Genomic DNA, 16,502 nt, shown 5'->3' with positions numbered 1-16,502 from the left:
AATTGCTCAGAATCTCATCACTCCAAAACAGCGTTGTCCAAGGTCCAGGGACTTAGCTCAGTGGTTCTGCCGCCTGCCTCACAAGTGCAAGGTCCGGAGTTCGATCCCCGGTACCAAAAAAAAAAACCAAAAAAACCCAGAACAGCGTTGTCCGTGTTTGGTACACTCTGGTTCCTCTTGTGAGGCTGTGTGTGTTTAATCAGTTCCAAGCCTCTTGCATCCACATCCTGACTCCGCCCGCCCCGGTCTCTCGCGGTAGCGCCGCCCTTGCCTGTGTCCTGACTCGGCTCCCTGAGCATCATCTCGCTGACTTCCATTACCGCTCTCCTCTCGCTCACCTCGAACCCTCAACAGCCATGTGATCGATCGCACATTCATGAACTTCTGATTCATAAACTTGTGATTCAAAAGCCTCGGGACAGGACTGGGCTGTGCTCCACAGGGATCTGCCCAGGCCACTCCAAGTTGACCCTGAAAAGGTCCTTCATCCTGGGGATCGGAGCTGCACCTCCCCAAAGCCAGCTCCGTGTGTCTTGCCCGAAGGAGCTGCATGCTCACACATGCAGTTTCTGGCTAGGTTCTTCCTTGAGGCCTCGGGTAACCGCTGGAATAATAAATTATTCAGGCAGCTGTGTGCCTTTTCCAGATGCTCTCATCCATTGCCCTTGGCCCTCTCTGTCCCCCCGAGAGTTGCTCCTGGGTTATAGCCAGAAAGTGCAGAAGTCAAGACCCCTTCCAGAACCCTTTTCAGTTCCTGTCCTTGGACCCAGGCAAGAACCCCTGCCCTGGGCGCCCACCTGTAGAGGCTGCAGCGTGGGTCCTCTGACACCCGTGCAGGGGCTGTATCTGCCCAGTGTCCCCTAGCCCACTCCCAGACCACTCTGGGTCCCTGGACTTCTCTGACAAGGGCCCCGAGCCCTTCCAGCACTACACAAGCCTGGGTCTGACCGGTGAGGGCCGGACCCGAGTGTGTGCACACTAGGCTCCGGGGCAGCATTTTGCAGGGGGCAGAGGGATGAGGCCAGAGTGAAGGTGTGGACGGGGGAGGCACGGAGCCTGAGGCAGCTTTCCCTGCAGCAGAGCTCAGAATTTCAAGGACTCCCAAAATTCTAAATCCATGCCTGGCCCTCTTGGTCATTATAAGAACATACTGGAGTAGCGAGATAGAATGTGTTCTGTGGAATGTTTTATTAGCTCCATCGTTAAGAGGGTCGGCACGTGAACCTCCTCTCCTCTCACAGTCTGGGCTCTTTTATCACTGTGCCATTGCAGGCTCCCCTTTCTCTGCCCAGAGCTACAGATGTACTGAAGGGAGTCCACAGCAAAGCAATCTAGTACCTCAAAAAAAAGAAAACAATTTAGTGTGTAAAACCTCCATGCAGCAGACACCCCCATGTGCACGTGTAAACACAAGAAAGGCATCGTGGGACAAAATAGAGTACAACCACCTGCTCTGAGGATGAATCAGTCTGGCAGGATCCAGCAGAAGCAGAAATAGAAGCCAGCTTAGTAAGCTGCAATCTGCCCTACACTCCCCCTTCTCCCTCCCACCACGTCCCCCTTCCCACGTGTGGCGCGGAGCTGCTGCACCCTGTCGATTGTTTTAAGCTGTGCAAGAACTCAGACCCCTGAGGCTCCAGGACAGCATGGGGCAACATCATCACTCTACAGCTCCCTGCTGCCATCAGCGTGGAAAACCAGGTGGCAGGCTTCTTCATTTAGTAATTGTTTGACCACTGAACTAGTTTTTTCAGTGCTTTCGACTCCAGCAATACTGTATTTCGGAATAGGAATCAAGGATTTAACTGAATAGAGGATCATGAAATCCTGAAGGCAATTTCACGGCTACAGAAAGCAGGCATAAGCACCTAGTTTCTGAATAATCAAACCCATACATCTGGACAAGGCTTTACCAAATCCATTCCATAAATGGTGTTTTACTTCATCTTTACAACTGTCCAGCCAGGAAGGTATCCCAGGTAAAGGTAAGGAACCTGCATTTCAGAGAAGTTACCCAATTGGCTGCAGTTTTCCAGCTGGGGGAAAGCAGAGCAGGAACTCAAGTCTGGCACTCTGACTCCAGATCAGCATGACTCAGATAGGACAACAGGTTTTCCCACGCTGTTGGGGAGGGGTCTGTCATATTATGGGACCCTCTCTCGGTTATTTTAATTTTGATAACAAAGCTTTATCTGGGAACAACCCAGTCACCTGAAACAGCCTTTGGGCAGTATGGAAGTTTATAGACATCACCAGGCCAAATTAGTTTTTTTTTTTTTTTTTTGGTACTGGGGATCAAACTCGGGTCCTTGCACTTGCGAGGCAGGCACTGGAACCACTGAGCTAAATCCCTGGCCCCCAAATTCGTTTTTAAAAAGTTGTAGAGAGCCAGATGTGGTGGTGCAAACCTATAATCTACTAGGAAAGCTGAGGCAGGAGGATCAAAAATTCAAGGCCAGCCTGTGCAATTTAGCTCTGTCTCAAAATACAAAATAAAAAGAGCTGGGGGTGTATCACAGTAGTAAAGCATTCCTCGGATTGATCCCAGTACCACAAGAAAATAATTGGCGGGGGAGTCATAGATTTAGTCATTTTTCTGCGTGGGGAGGGGGATACTTTGTGATTGTGAATGAGAGCTTTTAAAGATTTCTGCTTAAAGTAATCATGTGGAGATTATGAAAAGGGTCATTTTTCACTGATAAGTCAGACATGCATCTAAAAAGTGTAGTATCTCACACAAGCTAGACAAAGCTAATGTGCTTAGAAAAACTAAAGACAAAGACACTGATGTTGAAAATACATGTGAAAAGTTTTTGTTTTTGTTTTAGAGACAGGGTCTCACTGTATAGCTCAGACTGGCCTTGCGCTCACTGTGTAGCCCAGGCTGGCATCGAACTCATGGCGATTCTGCCTTGGCCTCCAGAGAGCTGGGATTACAAGTGTGGGCCACCACACTCAGCTTTCATTTAAACGTGTTATATTTTTGTGATGCTGGGGATTGAACCCAAGACTTCACACATGGTAGGCAAGTGCTCCACCACTAAGGTATACTCCCAAAAGTCTGAGTAAAATTCCTTCATGAAATGTGAAAGAATAAAAGAAATAATATATCCAAATTAATATTTCATATATTATGATTTACTTACATGTTTGTAGCTAAGCAAATATTTTAAATAGATGTTTGATTATGCTTTATATTATACTTGGACATTTAGTCATCTGCACATTCAAGTTAGCAAGAAAATCATTTGAAGGGAGGTCTTCTCGTTGGGAATCTAGGGATTGGCCTTAGGCTTGCTAACACACTAAGTAGTTTTTCCAACTACCAAGTGGAAACCCCAGATGTGGAAGAAGCAGGTTTGCTGCCAACTTCTGTGCCTCCACATAACCCTTACCGTTCCCCAAACCTTGCTGTATTTGGTTCTCACAGCCTCTTTCAAAGCAGGCTCTGTGGTTGTCCTGAGTGTACTGAGGACTGTGTCGTACCAGGCTAGGGACTTAGGTACAGGGTGGGCTGTGATGAGACTGTCTCCCCTGTCCCTCAGGCAGCGCTCGTTGGAGGAACCACCATGATCATCGGCCATGTCCTGCCTGACAAGGAGACCTCCCTCGTGGACGCCTACGAGAAGTGCCGGAGTCTGGCCGACCCCAAGGTCTGCTGCGACTACGCCCTTCATGTGGGGATCACCTGGTGGGCGCCCAAGGTAACAGTGCTGTGGAATCTGAGTGGAAGGCACAAGTGGTCCTGTGAGCAGAGGGGCTGCAGCTCAGCCAGCCGAGGCCTGGTGCTGTCCTGCATATGAGGGCCCCCCTCCGGCCGCCAGCCTAACTCCCACTCGCCGAGAGAAAACCACTCAGGACTCATGAGGGCGTGGGGTGGGCCTGCCCTCTTGACTTCAAGAGGCTGTTTTTCAGCAGACGGAGCTCTTGTCTCACAGAGCAAGGCCAGAAGTCAGGCCCCGGGGGCTCAGGCTCCGTGCTCCACCCTTAGGCTCTTAGCATGTCCTGCTGTGGACATGAGGACAGCCCTCGGGGTGCTTCTTTCTCACTGGGCCCCCAGTCCCTCTGGGAGAAGCCCAAGGCTGTCCCGGCCTGAGGCTGAGGTTGACTCCGACTCTGACTCCCACTGAGCCCCCTGCTGCCTGCGCTTGCTCTTCCTGAAAACAGCTATACAGGCTTTTAGATATTGCTTTGTGGAGTTTTACTGCTTATTACCCAGGGAAGCAGCCTGAATATTCATTCATTCATCCACTGTTTATTAAACCCAGAAATATTAAAAAAAAAAAAAAAAAAAAGGCATTAAGACGTTTTACGAAGTTGTCCAGTTGTGGACACTGCTCTAAAAGGCCCAGCTCCTAGCTGCCGTCCGGAGCCTCCTCTACCTCTGCCCTTGAGTTTTAGCCTTGGTTAGGGCTCCCCCAGCTCTTCCAATATTTCCAGCCCGGCAGTGATGGAGCACGCTGGAGCCCTGGAGCCCTGGCAGCATGAAGCCCATCTGGGTAGCAGGCTAAGCACGCAGCCCAGGCTGAATGTCAGCGTCCCTCACCAAGGATTCTCTCAGATAGGTCTCTTTTAATAACAAATATCGCTTTCTAATTACAGATTTTTAAAGTGGACAAGAAAAGAAATTCATAACCCTACTTGTTGTTGCTTTAGCTCATTTCTTTCCAGTCTGATTGTACATATTTTTTACATGGTAACTTTCTGCCTGAGTGTGAGTATTTTCTATTTTGCTTCAGTCTTCATGACCTGACCTGCGGGTTCATGGCCACTGATGTTCTGGCAAGTAGATGAACCTCAAGCTCTTTCCTCGTGTTACATCAGTGTTTTTTCCCTAACATAACAACATCAGGATGATCATCCATATTTGCATAGCTTTGTTCGTGCCTTGCTTTGTTCCTAATTCAATGTAAGCATAAGTATGCCTTCTTTGTAATACCATCTTCGCTATGAAGGGAGGGGCACGGGGCAGAGGAATAAAAATTGTTGTTCCTTCATTTACCAAGAATTCTGGTTTGGAGCCACAAACACAGGACAAGCCTATGCGACAGGACAAGCATGCCTATAATCTAAGGCCATCGTTATCTCATGATTGCATCATGCCTGGCGATTTTCAGAGTACTTCTGGAGAATGAAACACTGATTGCCAGTGGCCACAGGGTGACTCAACTGACCGCGCTGGGCATGGTCCCCATATCTCCTCCTTGCTGGGCCAGCACCTGCCGGGCAGCTCTGGGCTCTCAGTACTCACTGGCCATTGCCTTTGCATTTTGCTCTGCAGGTGAAAGCAGAAATGGAGACACTGGTAAGGGAGAAGGGTGTCAACTCGTTTCAAATGTTTATGACCTACAAGGACTTGTACATGCTTCGAGACAGTGAGCTGTACCAAGTGTTCTACGCTTGCAAGGACATTGGGGCAATCGCTCGCGTTCATGCTGAAAATGGGGAGCTCGTGGCTGAGGTAAGTCTGCAGCAGAGGATGTGGGATGGGGTGGCACCAGTAGAGGAGCTGGACATGAGGGTCCTGCCAGCTGTCACTGATCCTGCAAAGTTCAGCAAAACAAGCTATAAAGCAAAGTATAAGGTGTGAACACCTCAGGTGCCAAGTCTTAGAAGATCTAAACTTTCCTACTGTATATAAATAAACGAATAAAAACAGATCTCTTTTACTAGTCCAGAGAGGTTTCTAAGTCTTAGGTGACAATGCATGAGTTTCTAATGCTGTGATGTATTTTTATTAGTACATATTGAGTTTACAGAACACTGGATTTCATTGTGACATTATCATGAGTCATATAACATGCTTTGATCATGTCCATCCCCCGTGACCCACCCTCATGCTCCCAGATGCCATGATACCGAAGTTTCATCATAGCAAGAGTGTGGGGTACTTTTAATGAGACTTGACATACAGTATAAACAAGAATCTGCTTTTCACCTTCCTATCCCTCTTCAGATATCATAGAGGTTTACTCTCTGGTACCAAGAAGGACAGGCCTCTTGGCTCTAGGTCGTGGGGAAAGCTAGTCTAGGAGTTGCTGAAGCTAGAGATTTCTCTAGATATCCAGTGAGGAAACTCCTTGAAACCAACAAACAGTACTTGCCTTTGGTGCCCTGGGCTTGGTGGCTAATTACTGAACTGTATTTTTAAGAGAAAAAGATACATTTGGTTATTTTAAAACAAGAATCAGGAGAGCCTTACAAAGCGTTTATTCTGTAAGAGATGAATATTTATAGATGTGAGACATGGCTGGCCTATTGGCATGGGCTGTGTAGCATATTTTATTGTCTCTTGGGTTCAATGGTTTTTGTTTTTTATTTTATTTGATGGTTTCAGTACTGAGGATTAGACTCAAGGCCTTCTCCCTGAGCTACATCCCCAGTCCTTTTCTTTCTTTCTTTCTTTCTTTGTTTCTTTCTTTCTTTCTTTTTATTTTGAGACAGGGTCTCACTAAATCACTACAGTTCCCCTGGCTGGGCTTGAACTTGAGATCCACCTGCTTCAGCCTCCCAAAGTGCTAGAAGTATAAGTATGCACCACCACGACCAGCTCAGTATTTTCTTTTATTGTTTGACTCGGTTTTTCTTTCTTTTGCTCTTATTCAGGGTGCTAAGGAGGCACTAGATTTGGGTATCACCGGCCCAGAAGGAATCGAGATCAGCCGTCCAGAGGAGGTGAGAAGTCTTCCCGTGTCCTTTCTCAGCTTCTTTCATGTAGACTCACAGAATCTTAGGGTAGAAGAGGCATCCAAAATATAAGCTGTATCACTTTCTCCATGGGTAGAATTCCCTCCCCTATGGAAGTTTCCCAAGGCTAAGGCCAATAGCTCCCTCCAGGCTAAGGCCAAGTTGACCTTGAACTTCCTTGGAAGAGACAGTATGGGGAACAATGTCTCCCCCACACCATCAATTCTGATGTCAAGGCTCTGAGGGAGACAATCTCAGCACTCCAGGGTTGCTTTCCCCAAAACTGAATCAGAGGACAAAAGAGACAAAAAGGGTCCTAGGGACTCAACATTTTTGGGATGAGAGCCCCATCTGAGGGATATTTTGAACCCTTCCTACCAGAAAGAAGGACCACATACCTGTGTGTATTCTCTCCCTTGATCACTCACTGAACTGGAAACTAAAAGCTCTGTTCTCTTCTGCACTCTGCTTTTATCCTTGCATACAGTTTTTCAGGGTCTTGACACAAATCCCTCATGCTCCCAGGAGAAACATTAGATAAACATGCCTTCTTGCCCTGTGACCCTATTCAGGTATTCTATCCCGTTCATGAGGGGTTGGTGTTGGATGTTCAGGAGACACAATTCATGGTCCCACTGTCACCCATGAGCCAAATCAAGCTACCTTCCTCCTTCCCTGCATTTGTCCCTGCCCTCCACTGCCTTGAATACAGTTCCTGTGGGGGCAACTCAGAATTGGTAGAGAAAGAGGCACCAGATTCAACCTAGTAAACCCACAGTGGGTGCCCGTGTGGACCCAGACCTAGGCTTGCTTTGTTAGGGAGCACAAGGGAGCAAGGCTTTAACTGGTGACAGTAGGAACAGTCACCATCAGCACCTGCTAGTTAAAGGGTGGGGCTGAGTGCACCAGGGCAGATTTTGCTCCCCAGAGGACAATGTCCATGTCTACAAATGCTTTTACCTGTCCCCACTGGGAGGGAACAGGTTGCTACTGGCAGCTAGTAGGTAGGAGCAAGGGCTGCTGCCAGCATCCTGCAATGCTCAGACAGCTGCACCACAAGTGGTCAGTAGTGCTGAGGCACAGAAACCCTGAGTTAGGCCAGCTTCCAGCTTAGTGCCGGTCCCTGTGCTTCTACACTGAATTTCTGAGGTGGCTGTGGAGAGAATGGACCAGAGGACAGGGAGAGGTGACATGCAGGTTTTCCTTCATTTGCCTTCCAAGCCTTAGTAGCATCCAGCAAGGACAAGGCTGGTGTCTTAAGTCCTAGGACTTTCCCTTGGGCAGCCCAGGTGGTTGGAGCTTGACACTCCTGCCCAAATCTCGCCGCTGCCAGCCCCTGTGGGTACAGAGGGCCCCTCCTGCTCCATGTCAAATGCTCTGGCACTTTGCGTGTGGAGGGCTCTCAGGCAGGTGCGGCAGGCCGGCTTGAAGGAGACAATGAAGCCTGGTTCCTTCCTGTCATTTGTTTCTAACAGCTGGAAGTGGAAGCCACTCACCGTGTCATCACCATTGCAAATAGGGTAAGTCGGCCAGTCCCCATGCTGGGATCATGTTTGGTGTCGTTCTGCTCTGGGGCCCAGCACTGCATGGTTCCCAGGACCCCAGGCCTCTTTGCTAAATGGGTGCTACTCCCAGAGTCCTGGAGCGCATCCTGCTTGCCCCCAGCTCTCTGTCCCAGCCCTTCCAGTGAGCAGAAGCTGCGAAAGCTGACGTTCATTGCTCAAGTGTAAATGGCTCCCGAGGGAGGCAGGTGAAGCGGGGTTGGACTCCAGGCCTCTCACCACAACTCCAGTCTGTTTCTTTTGGAGGAATAGGTAAACTTGTGGCTTAGAGGATCATGATTTGAACTGATGGTACTGGGCCATTGTTTCCAGTTTCTTGGTGTGGTTCAGGGTAGTCCCTTCGGGGTTAACAAGACACTGATACCGAGAGATGGTTGGTGCCAGATATCTTAGCTTTGACCTTTACCTACCACAGGCTTTCAACCACTCTGATCCACTGCATCATTACGTAAAGGTGGGATGATAGTATCCTTTCTCACAGGAGGCTGGTGAGGATCACAGGAGCCAAGAAGGAGAAGCACTTTATAAACAATAGAACCCGTGCAGGTCCTTTCTCCCAAACCATCACAGAAAGGTTCAGCTTGCTCAGATAATCTGAACTAGCATCTCTAGAGTAGTGGTTTTCAAAGTGGGATCCCTGGACTGGCAGTATCAGCACTGCTTGTCAGAACTGGGGCCTAGAAATGCAAACTCTTGAGCCCCAGGCAGAGCTGCTGAATCAGAAACAGGGCGAATCACTCAGTCAACTTGTGCTCAGGACAGCAAGCCTCAAGCCAGTTCCCACACTCACATGTCCTCCTAATTTGATGAGTGCAGAAGGCATCAGAATAACATCTGGGGAAACATTTTCCCATTAGCTCTTTCCAGGTCTGACAGCTGGACAAGGATTTTGTCCCATTTCCATGGCAACAGTTATCTACCAATTAACTTCCTGGTGGAAACTTACTCCAGAATAAGGACAGATCTGAATGACCAAACGGTGGCTTTTTGTTTTTTAGCTCAAACATGTGGCCAGGCACATTCAGCCCGGGACCATGGTCACACAGTATAGCAGAAGAGAAGCTAATCCCTCTGACAATCCAGGTGTCTGATCACAGACCTGTCTTGTCCAATCCAGACACTGAGCCCCGGGCCCCTGTGTTTTGTTCTCCATCTACTGATAAGGCAGCCTTTAGACCTCAGATGCAGTGACTTCAGATAGGGTAGAATACACGCCTGTCTCTAGGTCATCACATTTATGAACAGGAAATTAAAGTACAAAAAGTAATCCCTTCCTTTGAATTATAGTCACCGTTGTCAAATGGGAGAGAAAGTGAGCTTCAGGCTCAACAGTCTAAATCACCTCCCGGGGTGACCTCCCTGGTGGGCCCTGATGCTGGCTGCTGCCTGCCGCCTCCCTGGTTCTCACGGCCCTCAGCCTGCAGCCTGTGCTCTGGATGCCAGCCTGGCCTTCCCAGGATGATTCTGTCTCTTCCCCTGGAGGGTGGGGGTGATGCAGGGCTGATTGTACAGGGGTTGTTTTTGTGTGTGTTAAGTTTATGGCTTGACGCTCCTATTCCTGCTGCTTCCTGTGTTCAGACTCACTGTCCCATTTACCTGGTCAATGTGTCCAGCATCTCCGCTGGTGATGTTATCGCAGCTGCTAAGATGCAAGGTGAGTCCTTCCGTGGTGTTTGCCATGTGTGAGACTAGAGAACAATAAAGTCCGCCATCACAGCGCACTGCCCGGGTCTGGCTCCTTCGGCCAGGACCCCAGCCCAGCCTGCCCTCCCCTCTGCCTCGGAGAGCCTGGGTTCCATCCACGACAGCCAAGTCTTTCCCTGCACACATTAGCATGGATGACCACCTCACAGAAATGTGTCACCTTGCCCGGGTCTAGTAGAATTACCTAAGTTTTAAATTGGTTCATTGATTAGTCTTTTTGGTCTCGGGTTTTACTAACAGTTGCCTTGACAACCAACATAAAACCCTAGGCAGCTCCTGTGGGCATTTTGGGGCGCGCAGTGTGGAAGTCCCTGGAGAAATCACGGTGTGTGGCTGACTGCCCTCTCTAGCCACTTGGAACCCTGTGCCCCAGCCCTGAGGGGCACTGGCGTGACTCAGTGCTGATGACCTGCCAGTGCCTGAAGGCTTTGTAGATGTATGTCATCCAGCCCAGCACAAGGTGCTGGTGAGGGCCTGTAACAGGAGAAACTGAGTCATCATCACTACCGTGGGGATGTAAGTCCGAGGCAAGGGCACCCCAGCCTTCATGCCATTTTGCCCTCTAGACGCCACCTCTGCTTCTCCCCTAACTGAAGCCTCCCTTGGGGTCTCACCTGGACTGTCCCCAGCCTGCTGGATGGCTCCCTGCCCTCTGGGTCTGTTCCAGGTCCCACCAGCAGCTCTCTTGGAGCTGTTCACAGCGCCTGTCTGCTCCCCACTGCCCCTCTCCCCGACATTCACAACCGCTCCACAGCACCTAGCACACTCCCCACACCCATGCCAAACCAGACTCCCAAGCGCCACCCCTTGGCCAGAGTGAGCAGGAGAGTAGGAAAGTCCTGGGTTTGAACCCAGCCCTGCTCTAAATGCCTGAGCCAGCTTCCGAGCAAATTGGGAGGTCCCCTTCTCTCTGCCTTTGCCCCTTTGCCCCTTAGCCTGTAAGATGAGAGGTTCAGACCCCTGATCTCTTGGGTCCAGAGGCTTCCTCAATATAGTTTTGACTCTTCTTCCTCCAGGGAAGGTGGTACTGGCTGAGACCACCACTGCACATGCCACGCTGACAGGCTTACACTACTACCACCAGGACTGGTCCCACGCAGCCGCCTACGTCACGGTGCCTCCCCTGAGACTGGACACCAACACCTCCACCTACCTCATGAGCCTGCTGGCCAAGTAAGGCGCTTCAGCAGGGCAGAGCAGCCACTCATGCCCAGGGCACTTGGGATCAAAAGTCCTTAAGAAGATGTCCTAGAGCCCAGGAAACAAAGCCAGCTTGGTTTTGTTGTGCCCAGAGGATGCTTTTGCTGGCACTGCCTTCTCAGAGCCTGTTAGATGATGGCCAGCCCACGGGGCTTCTCCAGCCACTTCATGTGGAGGGAGAGCTTCTGAGGTGTAAGAGGAAAGTCTGAACCTAAAGCTGCGATCAGTGGTTAATGAGCATTTCACGGGACAGGGCCATGTCCCTGCAGAGCCAGCGGGGAGTGTGGGATGTGGCCTGACCACTGCCAGTGCCTGTGTTTCTGTCTCCTCACCGCGCCCTCTTCTCATGGCCTCTCCTGTCTCTCCATGTCTCCCTTCTCTATGCTCCTCCTTTCTTTCTTCCCTTTTCCTTTCCCCTCTTTTCCCACACCTTTCCTGTAGATCCCTTTTCTCAGCTCCTCACTGACACTGCTTTTCCCCATTGATCCCGACCTGAAGCAGGAAAATGGCTTGATGAACAGTCTGAATTCCACGGAACACCATCATGGAAAGGCATTTTGCTCATCCCTAGTGATGTTTTGGGGAGGGGCCACCGCTCCCTCCTCACTGTTCGCTGTTAAAGTCCTGTGCAGTTTAAAAGTCAGGCTGCTCCCTGCCACTCCCCAGCTCTGCTCAGGCTGAGGGGCACGGTGACAGGGGGACACGCCCTTAACATCCCTCCCCGTTCCCCCAGCTCGCCCGCCCCATCTCGGAGGCAGGGCCATCGGTGCACTGCCCAGCAGGTGCACACGGCCTCACCTCTGCTCCCCTGAAATGCCCTCGTGACGTCAGGGCGGAGGAGTGGGCAGAGGTCACGGAGGCACGGGCATCCAGGCCTCTCCATCCTGCTGATGCACAGCTCCCACCTGTCTCTGATTTCATAGATCTGGGGGTGGCAGGTAGAGCACCTCTTCTGGGGTGATATGGGTGAGTGAGGGAAGTGACCGACCCCTCTAGAAAATGGGGCACTTACCTCATCCCTGACCTTGGTTTTCAATCCTGGTTGGCCCCAGACTATTCCCTCTCAACATCCCATATGGTAAGGCCCTGAAGAGAGGTGTGGGGAGGGGCCTTCTCCACATGGGTAGGAGTTCAGTGTGCACCCCGGCACAAGGGTTATTAAAATACACAGTGGATGCTTAAGTTTTAAAATTTAAAATACAATAAGAGATACATAGGCATCGGTCCCCTCAACATACTTCCCCTCACTTCAAACACTTACCCATCATCCTTGCCATTTTCTGAAACTGTCCTGGAAGTCCTCTTTTGTGTCTTTATGAGTTGTGATCAAAAATAGAGTGAATGGGGCCAGGGATTTAGCTCAGTTGTTTCGCTGCCTGTTGCGGAAGCGCAAGGTTCCGAGTTCGATCCCCAGAACCAAAAAAAAAAAAAGAATGAATGCTTTTGCGGGTACCTAATCCATTGAAAGGCAGCTTGTAAAAGCATGACAGTGTATCCGCATCCAACTTATTCACTGTATCTGGCACCGTGAAACTTCTGGTGCTAGAAGTCAGAGTGACTTCATGAAGGGTGAACATTTTGAATCAATTCAGGAATCAAGGCAGCCACAAAAGGGCAACTAAAGTCATTCACAGAGAGGACTTCTAGAACTGCTTCAGGAAGTGGCGAGAATGATGGGATATTTAAATCCATCGCATTTGTCAATCACCTCTTGCATTCTGTCCCATCTTCTGTGAGTGATACTAAGCAACTCTTCTGGATTGAGATAAACTCAGAAGGTAAAAAGCCAAGAAAATGATAGAGCTCCTCTTCCTTGTCAAACCGCTTTTCCTTGGGAAGACACAACCTCCTTTTCATCATTAGCAATGCAAAAAAAGCAAACAGTTATCAAGAATCTGCTGTGACAGTTTGGGCTTAGTTCCAAGGTCAGAGAATCTTTTGAAATGTATCTTTTTTCTTTGTTTTTGGTGTTTTTTTTGTACTGGGGATCGAACTCGGGACCTTACACTTGTGAGGCAGGCGCCAGAACCACTGAGCTAAATCCCCAGCCCTAAATGCATCTTTTTTCTACAAGCAAATTTACTGAAAGAACAAAAAGATAATAAATGTCCCAACCCACCTAAATTCTAGGGCCCTAACTCATACAAATTGAAATATGGAAAAAAGTATTATTAATTGAATACTTAAAAGTTTTTATATCTAGCTTATTTTGTCCCACTTATTTTAATGAGTTGAATAAATTCTGCTCATTTAAGGAGAATTGTGAGTTCATATGTTAGAAAAATAGGATGAATCCTCTTTTTTAATTAGTACATATTGTAAATGTGTACTGTTTTATGATTTAGAGTATAATTTTAACATTTTGCTTATTTATAGAATTTATGATTGCTATAATTTTGTTTTTACAATATGTTACTGGTATAATTTATATGGTGCAAAATACTTGATAGAAAACTCCAACACTAGTTATTCCTATAAGAAAATGTGATCTGCTCCATCATTATCTACTTTAGGGTGTGATTTCTTAGGCTAAATAGGACTTTTTTTCTAAATAGGAATTTTTAAAAACACAACCTATACAAATAAAGATTTTCCCTTTATTTAAACATCTGAGTTCTTTTGTTGTTGTTGTTGGTACTGGGGATCGAACTCAGGATCTAGCGCTTGCGAGGCAGGTGTGGTGCCACTGAGCTACATCGCTGGCCCCCACACATCTGACTTCTTAAAAGGACCAGAAAGTTTTTTCATTTGAACATGTAAGCTTGTAAAGTATGTACTTGACAAAGACAGTCATGTTTTTTTGTTTTGTTTTGTTTTTTGTGCCAGGGATTGAACTCGGGACCTTGCGCTTGTGAGGCAGGCGCCAGAACCACTGAGCTAAATCCCCAGCCCAAGTCACATTTTAACTTTAAAGGGTTTGGATGGGTGTTCTCTGTCTCCCAGACCTAGAGCCACACTGGGAGACCTCAAAAGCCCTTCTGGAGAGTGATCGCGCTCATTCACATCTGCTTGGTGCCACCTGCTGTGGGAGCCTCGGGAGAGAGTTGGGTGCTCAGTAGGACTTGGTAGTTAAAGAACGGGAGCTGAGGCTGTGCTTCAGGGTCCCTGACCTGTGTCCCCTGACCCTGTGATGAACACCTCCTGATCCTGGCCCTTCTAGGTGTCCCAAGGCCCCTGAAGAGACACAGCGTGGAGACTCCATTGACAGGGCAGGGGAGGGGCGGGCTGCCAGTGCAGGGGACACTGGAGCCACAAGGGCTCTAGAACACCTTCTGCTCTGGAGGAGAGGCCTTCCACTGTCTTTCCAGCCCAGGGGGTGTCCGCCAATGCCACAGGAAGAGCTGTCATCACACTGTGGATTTGGCTGAGGACATTAGCTATAACTGAGGAGCCCTGCGGGCCCCAGAGGAAGCAGCCCTGACTGGGAACTGTCGGAGAGCAATAGGACTCCTGTAGTCGACTCTTGGAGTCCCTACTGTGTGGTCCCAGTTGTCACTGGCTTTCTCTGATCCAGCCGAAGTTGGGTTCAATCCCCAGCACCCCCTGAAAAAGTTGTTTTGCCCCTGGATTTGAAAGGTGATTAATTATAAATTTCTACCATAGAAATTTGGAAAATACCAAAACAGAAAGAAATAGGCTGAGGTAATTCCATGCCTAGAAATTAAACTGTTAACATTTTGGATCTTTCTAGTTCAATGGATGTACCATATACCCTACACTCCCACAGCATTTCCTGTTCAGGTTGCCCTGGTCTGGGGGGCATGGCATTCCCTCTCCTCTGCCGCTCCCTTTCTCTGAGGCTGGGCCAACAGAGATCCCAGAATGTTGATCCCTCTGTTGGCAAAGGTCTGCTTCCATGTGCCCTGTGCCCTCCACTGCTGTCCTGCTGAGTCTTAGCCAGCCCGGGAGCCCTTGAGGGCTGTGCCTAGCCACCTGCTAACCATGTGAGGACTGTGGTCACGGATGGCTCTGGTGATGAGCAGATCCCCCTACAGACAACATTAGTTCATTCAGTCAGACTGCTCTCTGTCTCATGCTTCCTAGGCCACTAGATCCCCTGCATTCGAAAAGACTACAGCTCCAAGTTACTTAGCCAAGCTTAACACTGAACTTAGGGATGCTTACCAAGCACCTGCTTGTTGCCAGCAGGGGTTGGTAGTGGTCAGAGACGGAGTTAGCATGTGATTCCATGACAGTAAAACCACCTCCACCATCTCACTTTAGCTAAACCCGAGATTCAATTGATCTCTGCCCAGTATCTTAAAAATCACCATCCCAAGGGCCCAAAATCTCCCATGGCACACTCTGCCCATATTCCCATTCTGTAGGTGAGTAAACTGAGGTTCGCTTAGATGCAGTAACTTGACAGAAATCACCCAGCTCCTAAGTAGCAGAAGCAAAATTGGAATCAACCTTGCCTGGCTCCCAAACCCAGGCTTTTCTTGTGTCTGTCCCTACCCTCTGGGGCTCCTCACCGATCGCTTCCTCCTCTCTCCCCAGTGACACTCTGAACATCGTGGCGTCAGATCATCGGCCATTCACCACAAAGCAGAAAGCTATGGGGAAGGAGGACTTTACCAAAATCCCGCATGGTGTGAGTGGCGTGCAGGACCGCATGAGCGTCATCTGGGAACGAGGAGTGGTAGGTGTCCCCCCCACCCCGCCTCTCTGTTCCAGCCAAAGACTGGCCAGGAGAGGCTGGTTCAACCCTAGCTCCCTCTTTCACTCAAAAGCAAGACAAAAGGCTGAGTGCATGGCTCAGTGGCAGAGCATGTGCTTAACATGCACAAAGCCCTGGGTTCCATCCCCAGACCCCCAAAAAAACAAGATAAAAAAGTTGTTTCCCCCCTGAATTAGAAAGTTGATTAATTATAAATTTCTACCATAGAAATTTGGAAAATACCAAAGCATAAGAAAAAAATAGATTGAGGTTATTCCATGTCTAGAAATTCAACTATTAACATTTTGGTAAATTTCTTGCTAGTTCAATCCATGTACCATATTTTGATATCTGGATTCATTTTTTTCTTCAGTATGACAGTATATCTTGAGTGTCTTCTTGTATTAGTAAAACTTAACAACTTAGTGAGATCCTGTCTTAGTAAAATAAAACAAGGGCTGGGGTCTTAGGCTCAGAGTGAAGGCCCTGACTTCAACACCCAGTACAGTAAAAAAAAAAAAATTTTTAACTTCCAAGATGGCTGAATAATATACCCTCCAATGGGTGTGCCATATGTAATCATGTCATCCTTCACAGTTTTCCTAATTTTTGGCTGCTTCAAACTATTACATTAATAATGCTGCAGAGAACATCTTTGTTCATGCATGCATGTTAACATCTCTAATTAA

General features: G+C 48.6%; 1 protein-coding gene across 3 annotated transcripts in view; it reads left to right on the top strand.

Moving 5' to 3' along the window:
* The window catches only part of Dpysl5 (dihydropyrimidinase like 5), an 86,341-nt gene that overhangs the window by 57,690 nt on the left and 12,149 nt on the right, over positions 1–16,502 (top strand). For all 3 annotated transcript variants that reach the window (XM_004839150.3, XM_004839151.4, XM_004839152.4), the window contains exons 3-9: positions 3,546–3,704; positions 5,282–5,461; positions 6,607–6,675; positions 8,163–8,207; positions 9,828–9,903; positions 10,970–11,126; positions 15,654–15,795. In XM_004839150.3, coding sequence (XP_004839207.2) covers positions 3,546–3,704; positions 5,282–5,461; positions 6,607–6,675; positions 8,163–8,207; positions 9,828–9,903; positions 10,970–11,126; positions 15,654–15,795 — 828 coding nt within the window. The remainder of the gene's footprint in view (positions 1–3,545; positions 3,705–5,281; positions 5,462–6,606; positions 6,676–8,162; positions 8,208–9,827; positions 9,904–10,969; positions 11,127–15,653; positions 15,796–16,502) is intronic.

The sequence above is a fragment of the Heterocephalus glaber genome, unplaced genomic scaffold (genome assembly GCF_053883595.1).
Source record: "Heterocephalus glaber isolate CG9 unplaced genomic scaffold, H.glaber_assembly_v1.0 deba00001457, whole genome shotgun sequence".
Taxonomy (NCBI): Eukaryota; Metazoa; Chordata; class Mammalia; order Rodentia; family Bathyergidae; genus Heterocephalus; species Heterocephalus glaber.
This window is presented reverse-complemented; position numbering and strand designations above follow the sequence as displayed.